This window comes from Xiphias gladius, chromosome 6, assembly GCF_016859285.1.
Source record: "Xiphias gladius isolate SHS-SW01 ecotype Sanya breed wild chromosome 6, ASM1685928v1, whole genome shotgun sequence".
Classification (NCBI taxonomy): Eukaryota; Metazoa; Chordata; class Actinopteri; order Istiophoriformes; family Xiphiidae; genus Xiphias; species Xiphias gladius.
The window spans coordinates 10,753,229-10,777,258 of NC_053405.1; the positions used below are offsets into that span (position 1 = coordinate 10,753,229).

Consider the following 24,030-nt stretch of genomic DNA (forward strand, 5'->3'; position numbering starts at 1 on the left):
GTTTCATTCAGCATCGATTGCATAATAGCCATCTTTCATTTATCAGGAACTGCCATTGCTGGAGCGCCGGAGGCAGGCTGAGCTAAAAATAGACAAAGTGGCAACCTCACCGTTCTCTGTTGGTGCTCTGTTTTCTATTGTTATTCGGGGGAGGGGCTGTCATGGATGAGAATAGACCTAATTGATAAAAACACACACACACACAAAATAAACACTTAAAATTGCCACTCAGATATCCACACAATGCTTTCAAATGTCATGAAATATTCACTTATGATCTAATAGTGTACAAGATTTTTTTTGTGGCAGAATTTAGGTCAAAGAAGAAGTGAATGGTTGTAACATAAAGGTCGCTGGTTTCAGTCTTTTAAAACGCATGCAGCAGTCTTGACAGGGGAGTGAACCGTGCACCGTGCTCGCTGACCAGTACAGTCAGTATGCCACTTAGCAAGGCACTGCCTTACTGAGGGAATGTGGAGGACGGTGAGACTGCAGTTAATTTGTGAATAATTTCCCTGCTGACAAGCTTTAAGTCTCCACTACCCTCATCTCAAAGCCAAGTTAATCTTTTCTGTATTTTGGCTCTTTGGTCTTTTGTGGTTGCGGTGTTTTGCAAAGAAAAAAAAAAAAAAACTAGTTTGGTTCAAAGGAAATTTTGTGCAAAAGGGAATTTATTGAGTGAATGTTGGCAATACTGAACACTGCAATTCAGAGCCTGCAGACTGACCTCATCCTGATGGGAGGGATTTCTAAAGGATTAAATCAGGTCTAACTGTGATACTGTTAGATTGTTGAAAATGCAATAGCTTTTACTTTCATCATACAAATGAAATCCAATTTAAACACAGAAGCTCTTGTAAGTCATGTGCATAAGCGGGAGTTGTTCAGTTATGGGGTGCCTTTCATTGTGGTGGTGTGGGTGGTGGGGCGGGGGTATGCGTAAGTAGCTCGACTGACGTAGCACGCATGAACTCAGTGCTGACGTCATACGGAGAGAGGGTGTGAGCGTCTGTTTGATTGCGAAAAAGTGAGTAATCACAAGGTCACCTGTTTAAATAGACGCTCGCAGTCAGGGTAGAAAATTTGAATCACACCTTTCTCTCCTGCTACCAAGTAGAAATTGCCTTTTGTGACTCTATTCTGATTTCTTCATACTGAACTATGTCGTGAATATTTTTATACAAACAGCTCATGTTTCCCTTTATCATTTTAGCTGCCTTGTGTTGCTGACTTCATTGTTACCGTGTTGTTGATGCATTTTGGGATATTTAGCCTGTCGACGTGCAGACTTATGAATACTGTGCTTTCAGAAAGAGGCCTATTCAAAGCTTACTGTAACTTGTCATATCCTTTTCTGAGCTTTCTCTTTTCTGTCTCCACATCAGATAAATTTCAGATTGTTTAGGTTTGGATGCATTCTTACAGGCATGCTTTGTTTAAACCAAAAAATATCTCTGTCTTTCAACAATAGCTTTTATAGGAGGAAACACTTTGTGTGTGTGCAGATGACCGCAGGCAATGTTGAATTTGTATGTATTGTTTTTGTATGAATTTGATGTTTTTACTGTTTTACTGTTTTTACTTCTTTTTTTTTTATTTCTTTTTTAACCCGATGGCTGCTCTCTTTATGGCACGTTTTAACCTTCTTATATATTGTGGTATGCAAATTAACTTTACTATTATCGCCAGTAGTAGTAGCATTAGTAGTGGTTTCCATAAGAACAGTACTTGTAGTATGTCAATAACAGCAGTAGCAGCAGCAGTAGTAAAAGTAGTAGTGCTACTAACGGTAGCAGCTGTAGCGATGGTAGTGTAACAAACAGAAATGGTATTAGCATTTAGCCTTTTTCAGACCACACAGAGTAATGAAAATAAAAGAATAATGAAGTGAAACAAAATGGAAATTCAGTCTGACTGTCGGGCTAATCAGCAGGTGGAAAAGACCAAACAGTAACAGTAGTATTTATGTATTTCTTCTCTCTCTCGCTCTCTCTCTCTCTCTCTCTCTCTAGTTTTGATGTGGACAATGGCCTGTCAGTGGGACGCAGTCCACTGGACTCTCAGACTAGCCCAGGTTCTGGTCTGGTACTTCAGGCCAACTTCCCCCACAGTCAGCGCCGCGAGTCTTTCCTCTACCGCTCCGACTCAGACTTCGACCTTTCGCCCAAAACCATGTCCCGCAACTCATCCACTGCCAGCGACCTGTGAGTATTTTAGAGACACCGTCTGCATTATTTTAACACCGATAAGCCAACGGGCCTTTAGCCTCCACTTTATGCCGCATTTTACATTCTGAGGTTTCTGAGTCGGATTTGGAGGGAAATCTATTGGTTTGCTACTCAGCACAAAAAATTAAGAGGCCGCTGTTGTTCCAGAAGAAACAGCTATAGACTTTCTGATAACTGCAGATGATGGAACACATGAAAGACAATGATATACTTATGTTTAAATATGTTTCTATAGGGTTATTTATTTATTTATACATTCACCGCGTCCAGAGCAGGTGCTGGACACTAACCGATCACTTAATCTCTGAATTTCCCAAGTCACTCATCAGTATTGAACCTTCACAATGAAAAGATTATTACTTATAATAATTGAGTGAATACATTTTTAAATGACTGTTGACAGAGTTTCTAAATTTAAAAAAAAGTATTATTACCAAAATGGGATGAACTGTATTTGGTGAATCTCTTTAGAAAAAGTTCTTAGTTCAGGGTCTTTCGTTTACAGTAGATGTTGTATTTCATGCCTTCATTTGATCCAAATATACAGTAAACTGTATACATCAACAGATCTCATGGATTGTATCACTACTGCTAGAGTAGAGTTACTGGGAAAAAACCAGAATTCATTGTCTGTGTATTAATGAAAACTATTCCAAGCTCTTGGTTACACTCTCAAAAGTGCATTTATGGCTTTAAAGAGGCTTTTAGTAGCAGAGCTCGTGTTTGTCAGTGTGAACAGCAGAGCAAACAAATTTAGTGGGGACATCCAACTGCAGTCAGAACTACAATCTAAGCTCGGAGCTAGTTTTTCCATCCAGTTTCTTGCTGTTTATACAGCCAAAGAATTCTCTGTGCAGCTAGCAGTTTCTTTGAAGACAGAGTGTAAATGGGGCCTCGGGCACCAATAGCTGTCGCTCCTTTGTTTTGAAGGGAGGAGGGATTGAAGCATTGGGAAGTCAATTGGCTGCCTCGGTGAGACAATGTGTGAAGACTGCTGTGACTTTCTGTCTGTATCTTTGCGCTGTGTCATGTTGTTATGAGTCAAACCCTCCACTTCTCCCCCCAACCCGTCACCTTTTCCTGAGCACAACTTTAAGAACATATCTTGGACGCTCAACTCCAAAAGCATCATTGCTGCAAAGTTTTTTCTTAACAGTCCCAGCAAGCATTTGACAGGTTGTGATCTGGTGTCACACATTTGAAGTGAACCCAAGGGAGTACAAACATTTGCCAATTTGATAATAAGTTACAGTTGTAGAAAAAAAACAAAAAAACATTACCATGGCTTTTTGATATTTAGGCCTTGATTTCATGTAACAGTGAAAGACAATACAGTCTTGGGTTTTCAGTGCAGGCAGAGGTTTTCATATCTATAGTTATTTCCACGTTAACGTTATTCAACGTTAAAATGTTTGCTGGACAGGGACGTACAGTCTGACTTGAGTCTGACTCTTGACACTGTACTTTTCACTGGCAGCATGGATTTACCCTGAAGTCTGAATGGTTATGAGGTGCATGTTGTGACCCTAGAGCTGTACCTCTCCAAAAGTTGCCTTTCCCAGCACCCAATGCATGAACACTACTCCTCACCTGCACACGGTTCTAGTTGTACAAATATATATCTTGGACGCCTTCTTCAAGAGCAGATTATTAAATCTGCATTAAGTTTATTTTTGACCGTCACAGAAACACGAGCCTTGAATTTAGGTTATTAAGTTGTCATGGCAAACTTATTAGTAAATATTTTTCTACTTATACATCATTAGACCGTACAGCATCTCATTGGAGATGAGCTTCTAGCCACCCAGTGAGGGGAGTTTTAATATTCACTTGCCTCTTAGCTCTATCGACTCTTGAGACAAATATCTGGGTCTTTAGCTGCTAAATTCTGCAATACAATTTTAGCAGTCATTTGTCTTTTTTTTGCCTCTTCACGTTGGACAGGTAACCTACTCTAAGCATTGCCAGTGGTTTTATATGGCGAGGTTAATGAGAATCATGAGGCCAGACAACCAAAACTATCAGTTAAAATGAGTCATCTGAGTCATTTTATTCAAAGTTAATACTAAAAACATCACCTAATGTAGGTTTATTGAGACTGGTTAAGTTAAACGTCAATCGGTAGATGCAGTATTGATAAATGGTTTCCTTGCCATTAATCAATATTAAGCCTTTTTTAATATTGTCTTTTCCGCTGGACACCTAGACTGAGGTGCATCTTTGCCTCCAAGAAATAGTTGTATAACTAAAAGAAAATCTCCTCTCCTCTCCCTATATCCACTCTGATATTTGAAACCAACCATGAGTCTCGGCCAACTGTAGTATTCCTAGAAAGTCCTCATTAAGATCATTATCATTATTTGTGTGTTTGTGTTTTGAGATTTTGGAATCCCATGGTATTTCCTGAGGCACTCTGTCCCATGTCTATTCCGTCTCACATGGCTTTTTAACAAGATGTTTGTCTGTGGTTTTTCCAGGCATGGAGAAGACATGATAGTGACTCCATTTGCACAGGTTAGTAGCACTTACACGTGTACTTCAACATGCAATGCTGGTTCTGTGAGACGAGGAGTTTGCAGAATTTTCTGGCCACTTTTATTAAATTTGTCACGTCAAACAAAAATACAGAATCCGAACCCAGTGGCTGTTTACCAGCATTGATTTATGGCAGGTGGGAACCGACAACCTGTTCATCAGAGGTCAAACTTTTGGTGATGTACATGGGCCAGTTTTTCAACACAGTTTAACAGATGTGTTAGAAACACAGCACCACAATACATGTTTTTAATATTTTTGTTTGTGTGACTATACATACTCTTTTGTGCATTAAATAGATTTGTAAAATAAAATAAAATAATATAAACTGTTTATAAAAGTTAAATAAATAAAACATTATTTTAGGTTTGCAAGCCTCTATCCTGCATAGAGCATATTGTTTATTATAAGCCAATATTACGCCATTTTCAGGAGGATTTACTGTGTATGGACTTTATTTATATTCTAATATCCCAGACCATAAACTCCTGTGGATTTCTGTAGATTTCTGGCACTAGTTATTTCCACTGAAGATTAATGAAAAATGCAATCACAATAGTTTTAATGTGGCCAAAGAAGGGTGGACAGCCAGATTCGTCTCATGAAATGCTACTTGCCGTCCTCTCCTTTTCTGTATGTAGTCAGTGGCAGTCGGTATTGGCTGTCAGCACTGACCACTTATCGTTTCCAGGGACATTATAATGTACATTGCTTCCATTTAAACTGATACTGTCTAATTGTGGGTGTGGGTCTGCCCAGACAATCCACATGTCTCCTCAGTGGCCGTTACTCACCTGTTTGAGAATTAAGAGATGGTTCATTTTTCAGAAAAAACACCCACAGACAATCTCTTGGCGCTGAACAGCTTGGTCTGAGTCTTTACTTGTCACCGACGTTGGTCCATTAACACAATCTCTGTACATGTGATATTTCCAAACTAATATCCAGCATTTACTTTTGCCACACCTGCAGTTGGATATTAAACTAATTCACCTGAATATTTTTGCTGGCAATATTATCAAAAATACTGTACAAGCTGATGTGACTCAACATATTTTCAATGCTATATTACAAGAAAGCTTGAGATCAGGCAAAGACTCAAGACGGAAGTAAGACATTTAGATATCATTGCCTCAAAAATGACTGTACAGAGCAGCACCCAGACCGACCATGCCTGCTCTTTATCATCAGACGTTTGGAAACCAGATTGATTTGATGATCCCACGTAAATAGTAGTATCAGTGACATTTGACTAGCAGCCATTAAAGCCTTAAAGCCATTCAGCAACGGCATGTTGTGCCGTCAAAGTGTAAAGTACTTTGTAAACCACTTAGCTTACATGAATGTGGAGGATTCATATGAACAGATCCATTTTAAAATCCAACCTAAATTGACAAATAACACCTTGCATTTGTGAGAAAAACTCTTTCCACATGTGTGAAAACGTTATTTTTGTAGACATGTTATGAGTATGTCTTAACGTTTTACCTTATGGTGTTAAAAATTCATGTTTTTTTGGCAGTTCAAGTTCAGTTTTGTTCAAAGGTTTGGCACACAGCAGCATAATTAGGTATTGCTGGTGCTAAGATGATCAGGCTATTTTTTTTTTTTTAAATCAGTTGTTGTGGGTTTTCTGTTAATCTCTATCATAAAACAATAACATCTCAACATGACATTATTTCAGACAAGTAAAGTTTTCAGTTCGCAGCCAAAATTGCTTTTACCGAAGCATAAAATCCAGGAAACATCTGCCAGTGTACAGTGACTTCACAATATCCTGAACTTAATTTAAATTGCATTGTGTCATTTTAACATTACTATAGCCTCATGTCTTGAAATGTTCCCATATTAAACCAACAGAAGCGTTGGGCCACCACATACTACTGTATATTCACATACACATATCAGGAACGCTGCACTCGCTGTGACTGCATACTTCTCCAGAGTCCAGCGCTCATTGGCACCTGAGTGAAACCAAAAAATACCCCAAAAAACACTGCACTCATTAGTTACTGGCTGATTCCATCAAAGTGGTGTCTGTGCTCTTCTACTCAAATCAAATTTCCAAATGTGCTTGAGAGAAACTCAGTAGTGCTTCTAAAAGTATATCTTATTTCTTGAGGCGGAAATATTTCCTGGATTCTTTCTTTTCCTAATATTAAGGGGGACATGTCTCACGTGTCTCTACCCAGACCTGGTCTTACATCCAGTGTTTCTTTTTTTTTTTTTATTAGGTTCTTGCTAGTCTGCGAACAGTGAGAAGTAACTTTGCTGTTCTGACACATCTGCAAGATCGTGTGGGAAGCAAGTAAGGGCAAGAAAACAGAGCGGATTACTAACTGATTGTTTTCTTGTTATTATTCTAAAACCTCATCTGTTCCCTGTTCCAGGCGGCCGTCAAGCAGCAACCAGCCATCCATGTGTAAGCCATGTCTCGCAGGTAGGTGTTAACATCACTATATGATGGGGCACACTGGGATTTTATACGGGGATGAAACTCGTAATCTTCAATGATTTCAACTGTCTGCATCTGCTGAAAGCTTTTAAAAACCCTTATTGCCTTATTTTTTGTGTTTTTCTATGGAAATACTGTAAAAGAGTCTCATTGTGTGGCTGTACAGTAGCACACTATAATTGATCTGACTGTGAAAATCTTATTTTTTTGTCACGGGGGCTGTAAATGTAGTCTTTTATTGAAAAACTAAATATTTAAATTAGGCTTTAGATGAGGATCAGACAGACACAGTTTGTCAGGCTGGGCTGATATTGGACTGTTGTTAAAAATCAGATATCACATCTTTAGTTTGTCAAGTGTAAACAATGTGATACAGTTTAATCATAGTATTCATGAATATTATATGGTTTCCATGCGACAGTTCCTGACTGATGCATCCTAATGTAACATGATAAGATTAGAAAAAATCTGCATGAAATTTTTTTTGGTACCTTCATCATTATAGTGTTTAAGGGATTTTTCCAGCCCTTTTTTTAAATATACAACATTAAGACTGCTGGGAAACATTTGAGGTCCCAGAAGTGTCCAAATATCATATAAACTAAAACTCCAAAATCCTACTTGAAGATGAAGTTTTAGAATTTCCTGCCCATTGTCACTCAGTGTAGCAAATGTGATGAAGTTAAGGCTATGTAGAGTTGTTCGAGCATGTGACCTGTGTCTGTGTGACCCCTGACCTTCCAGAGGAGCCTTACCAGAAGCTGGCGATGGAGACACTCGAAGAGCTGGACTGGTGTTTGGACCAGCTGGAGACGCTGCAGACGAGACACTCTGTCAGCGAGATGGCGTCCAATAAGGTGAGGACTCATTCAACTTCACACAGACTCTCTAAGAAACCTTAGTAGGCCTAAGTTCTCCCTAAACATTTCATTACAGATCTTAAGAGGTGTATGTGAGCAATCCATTTTTTTATTAATAAAAAAAGGTAGGAGGGGGAAAATAATTTTGTGACACATCCAGCTGCAGTGTAATCATGGCCACGAACACTCGGGTTCATGAACGGCGTCTCCCTCCTCCGAAAGAGATAATCAGCATCTCCTCACTCCTTCCTGTTTCTCTCAACCGTCTGGCTGCTACACTCAAACCTCCTCCGTCTCCCAGTCAGCCAATCAGATTCCTCTCCTCCACCCAGCCCCTGAAGTCAGACAAATCTGATTGGACAGAGGAGGGGCAGCATGTGGGGAGGGGGGGGAGGGGGTTCCTCACAGCCTCTCCTTCCCCGTCTCCCTCTTTACGTTTCTCATTGACAGTGTGTGACAGTAGTTGGATGGGCGACTGCAGTCACACCTTTTCTTCCCCCGATGACAGACCACATCCCCAGCCTCACCCCACCCCACCCCTCCCCTCTGACCCCCCCACCTCCAGGATAGCACACGGGACTGTGGGAACTTCTATTTCCAAGTGGTCCTCTTTTCATGTTCAGACCGTCCCTGGTGAGCGTGGAGGAGAAACTGAGTGAGCAGGTTACAGCCCAACACTCACCCAGCAAACTTGTCGTTTTGGATTTTACCGACCTCTTAACATCAACATGCGGGGGTTGACATGCCTGCGTCGGCGTTCTGGGTTTGTCTGTGCTGGAGACAGGTGAGCGACATGGAGCGCTGCTGACTTGCCTTGTTTACACTGGGATCTATTGATCGGCTGCATGCTGAGTGAGCCTGCCTGTCGGATCTGACTCAGGACCAGCACTACAAACTGGGCTGAATGTTTAAAACGTTTGTGTTTGTCTATGCATGTATGAGTGTGTGTGTATGAGAAACGGCAATAAGAGAAAAAAGGGCAAAGACATGCATGTTAGAGGGAGCAGCTGTCATGATTGTGTGTTGCTAAACAGACTCTTAAAAGCTGTGGCTTTTTTTATAGAAGCAGGAATATGTTGAACGTTCTATGTTCATTTGTAAAAATATTTGTGTTTATGTGTGTGTGTGTGTGTGTGTGTGTGTGTGTTTGTGTGTGTTTGTGTGTGTCTGTGAAATGGAGGGAAGAAAACCAGAGGGAAAGCATGATAGAGTGAGCAGTTGTGTTGAGAAGCTACAGGAGCAGTAAACCAGATGAACAACAGACAGTTTTGGTTAGAGCTGCGGGATTATGTTTCATGTCAGGATGTAAGTGTCCGGCGTGTCCATATGCAGTGTGGAAACACTGCAGTTTCACTCTCTCTCACCCAAATCCCCTCCCTCCTCCTTCAGCCACCACGTGCCAGAGCTGTTACATAATCAGTGTGGAAGCTACTGCTGCGATAAAACTCGGGGGAAACACTGAACACTGTTGTTTTTAAAAAAAAAGTTTTTTGTCTTGAATGCAATGCTGTCTTTTTAAAGCAGCAACTGTGCAAATTTCTTCAAACATCACAGTTAGCGACATTAGAGCTTGTCTTCTTGTCTTTTAGAAAACATAACAAACACGTAAAACATTTCAGACCAGGTAGATGTGAATTGTAGGATATATAGACAGAAACAAATGTCCTAAATTTGCGAGCACTAGTATATGTTTGATCATTTTCAAACCACAGCAGAGACGATGGAGCATCTTGTGTTGTGTTTATAATGTTGTGGCTCTTGGTTCCTGTACAAAAAAAGTCCTTAAACCAAGTAAGACTGTAAATTCATTATTTACTGAGTTAAGTTGAGTTAGGTGCAGCCTGACAAACCTGATCAACATTTGTCAACATCAGAGTATGTGTATGCATTTTTAACGATGCATAGTAAGACAAATTGTAATTATTGATTCCACCTATGTTTGAACAACCTCCTTTCATTGTGCATACATTTTGAGATTTTACTCATTTTAACGTCGTGTATAATATTGCATCTAATTCTGCACTTGTCTTACATATTTTCATTTACATATACCCCTTTTTATATGTGCTTTATTCGGAAATAAAAAATATGAATTAAAATGAAAAGTAATCACAGTAAGATAGGAAATATACAACCAACGTGTTGTTAATCATGACATGCAGGTCAAAGGTAAATGCACATAGCCGATCTCTATTTCTACCATCAGTGGAAAGAGCACTATGCCAATGGATGGTTCATCCTCATCCAGAGGGTAAGGGGTAAAGGAGGCACACAGTTATTATTGGAAATGTGGTTTTACAGTAGTTTGCAGAGCCACAGTGCACATTGTCTCCACCACGATCTCACGTGTTTACAGTTACATTAAGCTATCACTATTAATTTCACTGCTACATTGATGCCTAAAACCACTACACATACACCTTGTCAGTGTATGTATGTTTGTTAACGTGTTTATCTGCAGTCTACAAGGACCAACATCTTTGTTTGTATTTTCTTGTGCCCACACAGTTTAAGAGGATGCTGAACCGCGAGCTGACGCAGCTATCAGAGACAAGCCGCTCAGGGAATCAGGTGTCGGAGTTCATTGCTAGCACCTTCTTAGGTGAGTTTTTACACCCGACGGGAACGAGTGAACGAATGTGGAAAGGAGAGGGCTGCTGCTCACTGAAAAGCCTCAGCATTAAAACTGGAAAAATGTATTTAAAGCAGTGTGTTGATGGAAACATACACTCAGTTTCCTGTCTATTAGGTACGCCAAGCTATAACTAATGCAGTCTGATACAACAGCCCTGCAATAAACACTACCTTCATGAGGGTTATAATGTTCATTTTTTGTTTAAATGGTTTTAAAGTGGCGTTGACCAACTTTGTGATAATTTTGGTGGCTGTAGTTAGTTTCCTGTGCTGTTGAACTGTTAATACTTACCTTGTGTAAATTACATTTTGCACTATCCCAGACATGTCAGTGAGCTTTGTGTCTGTGGTGCTTCGCAACTCTTCTAACATGAGGAATTTCATTTGCATAATTGCATCACCTGGCTTTATTGACTGTTCTGCTTATAGCATATACGAGAACTTTCGCATGTCATCCAGCATGGTGGGTTTGACATGGCGAAAGAAAAAGGATGAGGAATAATTTGCTCATGTTTAATTGGAGCAAAGATGAGAGCATTTTTTTTTGCATATGAATATTTAGAAAGGGCAGGAAATAGGAGAGCAGAAAAGGAAAAGGGCTTGTAAAAGTAAACCAAGAAGGAGGGAAAGATTTTTCAAGTAAAAACAAAAAGAGGAGAGAAGGATTCAAGGAATAAAAAAGGATGAGCAGGAAGAGGAAATATGAAAGGAAGTAAAGAAAAAAGAGAATAAAGGATATTTGATGAAGGGAGGAGGAGAAAAAGATATAAAATACAAAAAGGTTGTTTTTGAAAGAAAGGAAGTAAAAGAGGGGGATTTATAAAGAAAGAGGGAGAGGAGAATTTTAATATTTGAAAGGCACGGAAAGGGAGGAGGAGGGTGGAATTGTTACGGGAAGGAAGGCTGGAAGGAAAATTTTCTAAACTGAAAATATGAACAGAGCACATTTCTAAAAGAGAGAGAGAAGGTGGAGAGGACTGTTTGTTAATAGGGACGGATGGAGAAGGTGAGGATTTCTCCTTCCCTAAAAGAGAAGGAGGTGCGGCGACAATACAGCATTCCCGGACACACTGTGTGGTGTTGTCGTAGCAACAGGGTGCAATATTATTAGACGGCGTGTTGCATCAATAGGAGGCTCCGTCTCCAACAGCCCTGCCGGCAGGATGGAAGTCCAGCTGAATGACGATGGAGCTGTCAGTCGGATGCCGCTTTGATATCAGTGCCTCGGCGTCAAGCCCGGCTGCGTTTGGAAATGAACACCATGGTTTTGGGTGTGAGGAAGAGGAGGCACTGTGAGAGAGGTGAGAGAGGCCAGACAGCACCTCGTGTGACACTGTCACTCAGGTCGCTCTCCATCCTTCTGGTGGCATGTGCTTGCATCTGGCCATAGATCTGGATATTGTTGGAGCAACCATTCCCACTGTGCTGATAAATACACGTGGATGGGAAATGCTGAGGTTGATATGTGGGCGTGAGGTAAAGCAGGCTGTCTGTGATGTCAAAATGGGATTTTCCATTTTCTTGGTTTGTAAAAAATATGGATGAGTCATTTTCAACACAACGTGTCTGCTGGGACATCACCTTCGTGTCAACAAATCGTAGGGAGATTATGTCAGTACTGTCAGTGGAAACCCTGTTCTGGTGATTCCCATGTTTTTGCTTACGGGATTACACCTGCCACTGTGGGTTGAAAAAAAAATCTCCAACCTACAAACATTTTCAAACCTATGTTTGGAAAAATGTGACACGGGGTTCATCATTAAGCTCAAAACAATGCTGAGCTCCTGAGAAGCTGACAGGTTTTACCCATCATCCTTAGTTTTCTGCTACTGGTATTCTGCACCCACTGCCATATAGTGGTAAATATACATTTATATACACTTTCTGCTCTCACAATACAGCTACTGCTTAATTATACCTGTACATGTTTCTGTTTGTCAGTGACCTTCCAACCATGGTTTATATACAGTATGCATTATATACATAACATATTGCTTAAATTTAAATCTATATTTGTATTTTGACGTGGCACATAAAAGATGAAAAACAGACATTCTTTCTGATTCATTGTTTAAAATTTTAGTTAGAATTAAAATTTTGTGTTTTTATACTGATTGTGATCTGCAGAAGCAATGCAAAATCGAGTTGTTCACAATGTCACTGACACAGATTCTGACTGTCATGCTGAGAAGAAGCACAAATGCAGGCCTACCCAAATTTGACACATTGTTGTGTTGAAACACTGAAAATGAGAAATCCGTCCTCATGTTTCCATGTGATATTCAGGTGAATTTGAAGATCTGTATGTGAGACCAGCTCTATTTAGCAAGGTGACACATACAGTATTGTTTACTATACTATTGAAAGACAGCCCTGAGAATAGACCATTTTTTTAAACTAATTTTATTACCTCAGCTGAAAGGAGTCCAGTTCTTCACCGATAGCTTGTGATTTTATCATACCGACCTCCTTAATTTGTCAGTGCTTACAAAAAAAACGATTTCATGTTATTACACACTTCATGATATATGAGCGAGCTGTATAACCAACCACATAAAATTTTCTAGTACTAGTTAGAGGTGTTATAAAGTATTTATGTTTATGTTAGTAGCAGTTGTAATGACAGCGGTAGTATCAGTTGAGGTAGAGTCGTAGTTCTACTAGTTCAGTAGTGGTAGTAGTAAACGTAACACCACTGAAACGGGAACGCCAATTTTACACATCAAAGTCTGTTTACAGGTCTTGGGAAGTACTACTGCATCCATGAAAAAGTTGTATTTTCTGGCTCTAGAGGGAGCTGTGTGAAATCTGTTACATTGCCTCAAGTGATGTCACTTGAGTCAGTGTTGGTTTTGAAAGACTGAAAGTGAAAGAAATCTGGAGGTGCTGAGTTAGAGAGAAACTAGCGTACCAGATGTCTGCATCTGGCTCCTCATCTCTGCCCAGGGGGCCCAATTGATCAAGGCTACATCAGCCGCTGGTAGCATAGCACACCCAAATCTCTGGACGAACTGTCTACGTTCGAGTTGCATTGTGGGTAGTAATGTAGACAAGGAGGGAGAATGGGGGGGAATAAAATAGACGATATCATTGGTTCTACTGCATCCGTTATGATCCTTTTTTTTTTACTATGCTCCACTAGTAGTTGTGGTTCAGGCTGTTGTAGTGTAAGCAGTGAAGTATCAGTAGTAGAAGCTGTAGTATTAGTAGTAGAAATTGTATTAACTGATAGTAGTTACTAGTTGTAATATTTGCAGTGTTAGTACTGCTTTGAACCACCATTAATAATTTTACTTTCATAATGCTATGATTAATAAAATTTTGACACTAGACAGACCGGCCCCATTCAAACGGTTAGAGTCGAAGCTAAGATACTGAAAGCTTCACTGACAGGATAGGAAACTCACGGGGACAAAAAAAAACATAAGAATTTGTTGTCCAAAGAAAACCAGGGAACAGTGAGGTGAGGCATTGTTGCCATGTGACCAATGCTTCACATATGCATCATATCATTTATATAAACCAGTGTAAGTTAGTATGTAATGTAATTTGTGCAAAACATTGGTTGCTAAAAGCCCCGGTGTTTATAAGCAACAGTCAGATCCACAACAAGTGCAAATGGAAACGGGCATGTTTCCTAAACAAAGTAAAATTTTGGTCAATTTAAGTGATGCTCAGATATTGAAGTAACATCTCTATAGGAACTTTGGATTTGTTTTCATTCGTGTAAGAGTAACAGGACTCCTGTGAGTCTGTCTTTTTCTTAAAATTACATGAAGCACTCTTTCTTTCATCGCCCATTGGTTAAGGTTTTGATCAGTGTTCCTCGTCAGTAATATACAACTACTGGCATAATGAACCACATATAAATGTGGGCTTAACAGTATGTGTCTATATCTGGGTGTTCACATTGCAGAGAAACAACATGACGTGGAGATCCTGTCTCCGCATTCTAAGGAGAAGGAGAAGAAGAAGAGGCCGATGTCACAGATCAGCGGTGTGAAAAAGGCAACGCAGAGCCCCAGCTTAGCACCCACCTGCATCCCTCGTTTCGGAGTCAGCACGCCGCACGAGAGTTTGCTGGCCAAGGTGGGCTCACACACACACACACACACACACTCACACACAGACAGAAACATACACACAAAAAACTATGTCTCATAGATGTCCTGTTCGACTTCTACAGGAGATCGAAGACATTAATCGTTGGGGTCTGGATATTTTCAAGATTGCAGAATTTTCTGGAAACCGCCCTCTGACGGTGGTCATGTACTCCGTCTTCCAGGTAGGATGATCCCTCAGCTAGATGTCTGCTCACTTCACCAAAGAGGAGAACGGGGATGAAAATGTGATACATTCTAAAAGTTGTAAATTAAGTTTTTCACAAGTGAAACAATTAAGTTAATTTGAAAGGTGCTAGTTTCATTTTAACATCAATAAATAATTAAGCCACTATATCCGGCATGAAAACAATGGTCGCTCATAGTAAAAAAAACTACAGAGAATTACCTCTGGAATTTACAGCGCCCTTTAGGACATAAGTTAAAAATTTTAGGGATAAATGCTGCAAAGAAGTTACTGTGGCTATGAAGTTTGTCAGCATCTACAGTGCATTTCAAGGTGTGACGCACCGAGTTGGATTTTGGAAAAAATCTGCTGGTATCCAAAATTAACAAACTGTTACAGGCAAACTAATGGCAACTTGCTTGGTCAGTGGAATCAACTTACGCCTTCCATGCCACAGTAGAGGAGAATAATTTCTAATAATAGTTATTTGACATTGATGTGACTCTGTTTCTTTACTGTTCCTCCTCACCCTGCCAGGAGAGGGACCTTTTGAAAACCTTTAAGATCCCAGTTGACACCTTCATCACCTTCATGATGACCTTGGAGGACCACTACCATGCTGACGTAGCTTATCACAACAACATCCATGCAGCTGATGTGGTGCAGTCCACCCACGTCCTCCTGTCCACCCCCGCTTTAGAGGTGAGCTGAGAAAGCTGTTGTTGTAGCTTCTGGTTACTTGGATTTTAGGATCTAGTTATTAATCATAACGAGCTCCAGGGCTCTGGCTCTGCAGCAGACCTCCGAACCCTGACTTTTGACCTCCTAGTTGACATTTTCTTATTTCTTGTTCAAAATAAGTAAAGGTACCGATATAATATCAGTGCATTGTTCTGAATGAATGTGTTGTCTCTCCCTTGTCCAACCCAGGCAGTGTTCACAGACCTGGAGATCATGGCTGCCCTGTTTGCTAGTGCCATCCATGACGTCGACCACCCAGGAGTCACCAACCAGTTCCTAATAAACACCAGTAGGTTCTTCTCTGTCTCTGTCCACAACAGGCCTAGTCACGTTAAAAAAAATTGGAAACACCTGACAAATTTATTTTAGGATTAAAGCAGAATTTTCAATATTTTAAAATAAATTTGAAGCTAATATGATAACCCTTTGATTATGTCAGAAAAAGTTTTGAGATAGTTTAATACACAAAAATATTTCAACACTGTAAAAGTTTCTTAAACGCTTTAGAACACTAAAACATTTTGTAAAAGCATCAGACCCTTTAAAATACATAACAGTTTGAAGCAGAAGCGTTCAATGTTGGCAGGGGATTGTGCTGTACTCGTAATGGGTCTGGTTTTGCACAGTAGAGGAAAGGATCTAATTTAGACAGGGGATACCATGAGCACTGATTCAGAATGCTCCATTAACTGGAAGTATGTTTGAGGCATCCTGTTACACGTTTCAACCCACATCTCTACAGGTTCGGAGTTGGCGCTGATGTACAACGATGCCTCGGTGCTGGAGAACCACCACCTCGCTGTGGGCTTCAAGCTGCTCCAAGAAGACAACTGTGACATCTTCCAAAACCTCAGCAAGAAACTGAGAGAGTCCCTCCGCAAGATGGTGATCGACATGGTGAGACTGCTGCAGTTATTACACGACATATTGATTTCATTCAGTAAAGATTGTGTACAGTACAAGGATGCTAATGCAGCAGCTTTATGTATCTGGAAACAGGCTACTTTTTAAAAGGCTACTGGCAAATCATCATCATGCAGTTGTTGCATGAGAAAACTGGCAAGAAGATGCAGAACAATCCTAATTCCATGATTTAATTGTTGCTGTTGTATCTTGTGTGTGACGTGTTTTAATTTTATGATCTGAAAAGAAAGAAACTGTATAATCCCACGTCAGTGATGTTGACAGTGGTTGTTGTGGTTCCACAGATGCTCAAATTTCACATCTGAGTTTTAATCTATATCCTAAGAGTTAAAATGGCAAACCTGATGACAGTGATCCTGTGCCGTACTTTGCAGAATCAGACTGAATACGTCCAGTACGGGTATAGCTCTGTAGAGTACCGCAGTGCAGCTGAGAGACAATACAACAGTGTATCTTTGGTTTGTCAGAACCAGATTTAGTAACACAACCACTTTCAAATGTTAGATAAATGTACAGACATGCAAAGACAAATATCCAAACTGTCCCTCATCCCACACAATTTCAAAGAAACTTCTTGCATTCTTATCTAAAAGCATTAACAGCCCACAGAGCCAATAAGCCACAGTTGTCTGTAGAAATACAGGAAAAAAGAACTCCACACTGCACAGACAGCCATGTTCAGGTCACATGGGAAGCATGAACACACCTCTTCTCTTCGAAATGGGAGACTGAAGACGTGTTTTGTGTGATTGTCGTCCTGTTCAGGTGCTGGCCACAGATATGTCCAAACACATGAACTTCTTGGCAGACATGAAGACAATGGTGGAAACCAAGAAGGTGACGAGTCTGGGAGTCCTGCTGCTCGACAACTATTCTGACCGCATACAGGTGAGAGCTCCCCCTGCTGACAATGAAAACACGAATAAACATTAATAGTATGCAGTTATTATTCACATTCAGTAATTTATCAGCACATTATGACTGCACATATATGAATGGATAATGTATTGTAGGCAGTATGATGAACAGAGACTTTACATCATTGTATAATTAAAAATTCTACATTCAGTCTGCATCAAAAACTGGAATTTTAATCTGCTTTAGTTTAAAGCCTTATAGCTTAAAGTAAGCACTGATCAAAAGCAGTAGTTCTCAGACGCCGACAGCAGCATGTTTCCACACTGACCTGTTCCATCATACACACCAAACTGAACAGTTGTTTGCACGTTCGACCGGAAAGTCTGTGTGATAGTGCTGCTGCCTGCTGGACACATAGCGGTCATTGCATCATCTGCACAGAGCTGAAGTATCCCGCTAGTGGGTGGTGTTGTGGTACTGGCAGAATGGTGACAGGGTTAAAGTAAATTATCTTTAGCTGGTGAATACCATCTAAATGAAACTATTATCATAAAAGGATTGGGGTAAAAGCCCTTATTTATCCTCTTAGTTTAGAGCATCAACTTATGCAAAAGCTGTTTGTAGTCAACTGTTTCCATACATTAGTTTTGGTAAGTCTTTATTTTATAGGTCCGTAAATTCCACTTCGTATTCAAATAATCTCCTGAGAAGTTTCTCGGAAACAACCATATAATTTGGTGCCAATTACGGATAAAATAGAGAGAGATCAGTTTGTACCCTTGCAGTTATCTCAAAATGCTAAGCTTCCACAGCCTTGAGAGTTTTATTCAGTGGGCAGCAGGTGAGGTAAACATGCAAAATGTGAAATGTGTCCAAAAACAATTCAGAATAAATGAAGTATAAAGTTTCTAATAATAGATTAATGAGTAAAAATTATTCAGTGGGGTTTAAATGCAGTGATTTAAAGTTATCACCAGCAACAGAAAATCCAAGGAACACTTCACAGTCCCACCCACACTGTTACAATGACAGGAAGATCTGAATACAAGTCCCTGTACTAAGCATGTCATTAAAAGGACCCTAACATCACCAGCAGACTCTTACTGAGCACATCTACTCCAGGTTCTGCAGAACATGGTCCACTGTGCCGACCTGAGCAACCCAACCAAACCGCTGGAGCTGTACCGGCAGTGGACGGACCGCATCATGGTGGAGTTCTTCACCCAGGGAGACCGAGAGCGGGACAAGGGCATGGAGATCAGTCCCATGTGTGACAAACACAACGCCTCCATAGAGAAGAGCCAGGTAAGCAAACGAATGTAAAAAAGTTTTCCAGATGAGATGAAACCCACTTTCATAGGTAGGTTTATTTCACATCAAATGTTCTTTATGGTCATCGCAATGTGACATTTACACATCCTGATGGTTTTTTTGTTTGTTTTGTTTTTTGCATGTGTTTGTCAGTTTCTGGGGTGAATTTAAGAACCAAACTGGCTGCAGTCTAAACATAGTTTTTATTGCACTGACATATTTTATGCAGAATAGCGATAAAATGATAATTAAATCATACTATATCTAGAAATTTACACCCACTCAAGTCAAATTAACTCAGAATTTCTTCAACAGAGCATCTATATCTTTTTATATTTCATGCCTATCAAATTTGTCTGTTCATTAGTGTCATTATTAATTTTTATGACCAGGTGGGGTTCATCGACTACATTGTTCACCCTCTGTGGGAGACCTGGGCAGACTTGGTGCACCCTGATGCCCAGGACATCCTGGACACTCTGGAGGACAACAGGGAGTGGTACCAGAGCATGATCCCCCGCAGCCCGTCACCCTCCAGCCCCGAGGAGCACCATGCCGAGGTTGGGCCAGGAGGAGGAGCTGTGGGAGCAGGAGGATCTGTCCCTTCAGGAGGAGGAGGAGGGGGAGGAGGAGGTGGAGGGGACAAGTTCCAGTTTGAACTCACTCTGGAGGAGGAGGAGGAGGATGAGGAGGAGGTGGAGTCTGATCTGGAGAGCCCCTTAGAGGATGAGTCCCAATCAGGCGGGGAGCGGCACCGGGACTCCTCCTCCCCTTCTCTTTCTCCAGACCCCCGCAGCAGCGGCAGGTACCGCCCCCCCTCGCCTCACCCATCTCGGACCCTGAGTCTGGCTGCCATGTCGGTGCGGAGCCCCCAGCCGCACAGGACGCTGGCCTCCCCGGGACGGGAATGCACCGACAGGGACAGAGAACTGAGCCAGGAGGGCGACGGGGTGGCCTGCCTGCGTATGGGCACGTAACAACCAGCACAACCTGCCCCGCCCAAGACACACGAGCACTGGGTGTAGGGAGACGGAGGAAGGGCAGGCCTTTACTAATAAAGTCTGTAAAATCACCACAGTCCCTTTACACTGGAGACACCCTCTCTGGAGAACAGAGAGATGTTCCCGCTGTGTTTTATTTTATTTTTCAGCAAAGAAGAATCGTTTTAGCCTCTCTTTGGTTGCCTGATAGGCCTTTGTGTCCCGTCCTGCTTTGTTGTAGCTTCAGTTCAGATTGTCCCAGGCAAAGACTGCTGCAGTTTAACTGGGAAGAAGATTGGAGCCAAGGCAAGATACTCTAATGAATACATAAGATAAAGGAAATGTCTTCCTCCAAAATAACTGTGACATTCGGACAAGAAAGCAAATGAGGATTGCGGTGGTTCGACAGGGTCTCGGAAATGATTTTGCACCATAGTTTTACTTTAAGATATGAAATTATTGACTCAGTTTGGAATAAGTGAGTATGATTTCGATGTTTGTGATGTAAGGGATGGATCATTTTACCAAATACAGGATGTAGGCGAGCAGTGAGAAAAATCGATGGACCTAAACCTCAGGGTATGAAGAGAAACTAAAAATCTAATGTAGCACGAATGTAGTGGGTACCCCTAACCTGACCCCCCGCCCCAAACTGTCCTTTCTTTTTGATTCACCTCGAAATCAGAGGTTTTGTTTAATCCGGTGTCTCAACATTGAATTAAAACCCTTTAATAGAAAATTTGGCAACTGAAGGAATCAAATATTAAATATTTAAACCAGCTTGTAGCACCACAGACGTTGAACACTGAAGCGGACTGTACCCCAGTCTCACCTGTTGAAAATACATAAGACACCACCTGTATTATTTGTTTAAGCTCTGTTTTTATACCTGAGATGATTTTAATGGTATCATTGTTTTAGGTTTTGATTTTCCAACAGCTGTTTGTTGTACAATTGCTGGTCTCCTCTGTGTTTATGTGCTTAAAAAGCATTTTTTTAATCAGGGTGCCTCCGGTCCGCAGTAGCACTTTACCGTCTCTGCTGTTCAGCTCTTCTGCTCAGTCACACAAAGGGCTTCACCCACTGTAGGCCTACTGATCACACAAACACAGTACAGGATATCTGATTCCAGGTACCAGAAGGCAGGGCATGAAAGTAACTAAACCAACATCTCAACAGGGGTTTTGGCCGTCTTAGCCAACACCAAAACTCACAACCCTCTGGTGGTCAGCTAACATTGGAATTGTAATACTAACTGTGTTTTGAGAAGCTTCAGATACAGAGGTTCAGGTTCCCTAAGACTGCACCATTTTGCATCGGAGCGTCCATTCATTTCCAAAAACAGGTGTGATCAGCTCATTCAACGGTAAAACTAATCCACCAGAGCTGCACCTTCCTCTCTGAGGCAAATATCTAACTGCACCATTTAACTGAAAACCCTGTTCCTCCTGTAGTTCTGCATCCTGAGATGACGGTAGCCTCTCTAAATTTACAAAATCTTTTTCAGAGTCTTGATTTTTAAAAGGCTCTTGCTTGATTTGGCCCTGTTGTGATTTGTTACAAAGGAATATTATGTAGGCAACATTTTTTAATCTACATCCAATCTACAGACTGGAACTCAGAGGCCTTTAGCAGCAGTCTGTGTGAATTTGTTGTGAATACCATATTATTAAAGCTAAAAGAATTATTTAAATTAACATTTTCCCTCTGACATTTCAAATGTCAAACCTCAGCCACATGTAAAGGCTGGTCTGTTAAGGGAGTAATCCAGCAATTAAGTATTGCACTTTGATAAAGTTCGGGGACTGATCAGAGACAGATTTTTTTCTAAAATTATCCCTCCCTGCCTGGTAAGTGCCCAGATTATTTTTTTTAACTCTGTGCGCAAGAGTTTCTATTATTAATCTGTAATCTCAAAACCAATCTGAAAATAACCCTGATGACATCACTATGATATCACCATTCTCTAGAAAACTCCCCTCAGAGCAACATTAGACAATATAAATATAAATAGACAATAAACTGACCCTTTAATTAAACTTTTTTTTTCCCTCTTAATCAGTAAGGAACTTATAGTTCCAAAATCTCCCTGTTGTTGCTTTCCCGCCCTGCCGACAAGGTACTGCTGTAGATATCACAAGGAGCACAGAGAGAAACGAATCGCCTGTGGTTCAAAGCAAACCGATTGTGCTTCATCGGGTTGTCAGTCCTATTTGGTCGTTAGTGCTCAGCTGAGACAACTGTGTGCCATAAGTGTCGAACACACAAACACCTGCCAGCCTATGATGCTGTACATTTTTACACTAGAGATTTTAACCTGATGATTGTATCGAAGTCATTGACTTTGTAGTGTTAGTTTTTACGAATGATAGATGTCATTAGTATTTAAAGCAAACAATTTAATAGATTTTGTGCAACATAGGAACAGTCTGTTCAGCCCTTTCCTAATCAGATAGCTGAGACTTGAGAATGTGTGTAGTTTCAGGAGTTTCATGACTCTTTCTGTACCGAGTACACGTTCAGTCTAGAGCAGCGTTTGTCACCGTCACTGAGGTAGAAAGACCAGGGAGTCAACAAGCACTACACAGGATATGATGCACTTCCTGGTCAGGCAGTAGTAGAGAACACTAGTCTAACAGTATTTCATTAACTTAGCTAGTAAGCTTTATTGATCAGCCTTATATGTGATAGGACAGGTTGTAACCTGGTATTAAAAAGACCATTTTGCCGTTTTTAACATGCCGAGCCTCAAAATGTCATTTGACTCACTGTTCTCTCTCGAGATGTTTCATAGGTTCTGTGACAGTTCTGGAAAACTGGAAAAATAAGAAAACTTATAGCCAGGCCTTAAAATTTGTCTTAAAGACTCAGAAAACCCAAAAGTTGGTTTTCGCTTGACTACAATAATTCTTAGTTGCTCCACAGAGTTTAGAAAAAGTGTCATCAACCGATGAAGGATCGTGTCATAAAGCATGAAAATTAATTCATGGTTCGGTCCCTTTACATGTCCTTATTCTGTCATTTCACGATATAAATATTTGCTATAAAAGCAATCATGATAATCAGAAAATTCAGCTATGTAAAACGTGTTTAGTTTTCATGTTTTCTGATTGCGTACTTTATTTAGCTAAAAACCATAGATGCCTTCATGTTACAAAAATGCCATGTAAACCTCAGAGGCTGCAGCGTTTTGCCTCATCAGCAGCAGAGTATTTGTTTTGGTTACTTACAGACTTCACCTCTTGCGCCAACAACAGGACAAAGTTTATACTCGCACGTTAGAAACATCAGAATCTAGGGAAATTGCAATGAAAGGTCATGAACAATTTGTGGCCTTTTCTATAGCATCACCCTGACAATAAACCTTACGGTTTTTTTTACCTGCACTAATGGTAAAGCTCTAAAAACAGCAAAACTGTTTGGTTTTTTTGTGTTTTTTTACATGAAACACCCGCATATTGTATTGTGTAGTATACATTGCAGCCTAGTGGGGCTTTAAACTTTTACACTGTCTAAAAAGTTGTTCTGTGATGATGTAATCATAACTTTAACATTAAGCTGACTCTTATTTAAACCACCAAACAGAGATATTAAATGTCTCTAAATATTTAATTGTGTGTGCAGTGTAAACTTTTAGTCCACCCAGAATCACTGGAGCTGGGGAAATTTTTTTTGGCTTAAACAGTTTGTCTTTATAGAGAGAAAACACATTTCCCCAAGTTGGTTAAATGTGGATAATGGATCAGTTTTTAAAAATATGGAAGGAGAGAAAAAAAAAAAAAAAAAGCTCAAACACAAGGAAGTTAGCCATTAAACTTTTGAAAATATATTACATACAGTTTTAAATATTAAGTCAGTCGTTCAACAATGTAAAAAGACAAAAATTCTTTTTACATCTGCTTTTTTTTCATAAAGTAGTTTCTTTGTAGGATTTATGTAAAAACAAAACAAAAACAAAAAAAAGGTAAACTTGAATTTAAAAATCTTGGGACAATTTTATCTAAACAAAATTCTGAGCTTACCACAATGTGCCAGCGATAACACAGCAGTGACCGAGTCTGTTGTAAACAGCATCAGTTAGCTCTCCAGCAGCACACAGAGTGATGAGTTTTTACTTTTCCAGTTTGTATGGCATAAACTAAAGCACTGGATAGTTTTTCACAAGCAGTTACAGCCACCGTGGCTGACCAGAAAAGCCACTTACAACACAAAGACAA

General features: G+C 40.4%; 1 protein-coding gene across 9 annotated transcripts in view; it reads left to right on the top strand.

Annotated features, from left to right (window-relative positions):
- Positions 1-23,623, top strand: part of LOC120791056 (cAMP-specific 3',5'-cyclic phosphodiesterase 4D-like) — a 94,907-nt gene extending 71,284 nt beyond the window's left edge. For 5 of the 9 annotated variants that reach the window (XM_040129185.1, XM_040129186.1, XM_040129184.1 and 2 more), the window contains 15 exons: positions 2,013-2,204; positions 3,159-3,200; positions 4,706-4,742; positions 6,998-7,071; positions 7,154-7,203; positions 7,963-8,075; positions 10,587-10,680; positions 14,629-14,801; positions 14,899-14,997; positions 15,537-15,701; positions 15,930-16,029; positions 16,483-16,637; positions 17,430-17,552; positions 18,645-18,827; positions 19,226-23,623. In XM_040129185.1, coding sequence (XP_039985119.1) covers positions 2,013-2,204; positions 3,159-3,200; positions 4,706-4,742; positions 6,998-7,071; positions 7,154-7,203; positions 7,963-8,075; positions 10,587-10,680; positions 14,629-14,801; positions 14,899-14,997; positions 15,537-15,701; positions 15,930-16,029; positions 16,483-16,637; positions 17,430-17,552; positions 18,645-18,827; positions 19,226-19,810 — 2,185 coding nt within the window. In that variant the 3' untranslated portion in view covers positions 19,811-23,623. Of the gene's footprint in view, positions 1-2,012; positions 2,205-3,158; positions 3,201-4,705; positions 4,743-6,997; positions 7,072-7,153; positions 7,204-7,962; positions 8,076-10,586; positions 10,681-14,628; positions 14,802-14,898; positions 14,998-15,536; positions 15,702-15,929; positions 16,030-16,482; positions 16,638-17,429; positions 17,553-18,644; positions 18,828-19,225 lie in introns of those variants that run through there. The other 4 variants (XM_040129188.1, XM_040129187.1, XM_040129191.1 and 1 more) reach the window with 2 other exon arrangements.
- The last annotated feature ends 407 nt before the right edge of the window (positions 23,624-24,030 follow it).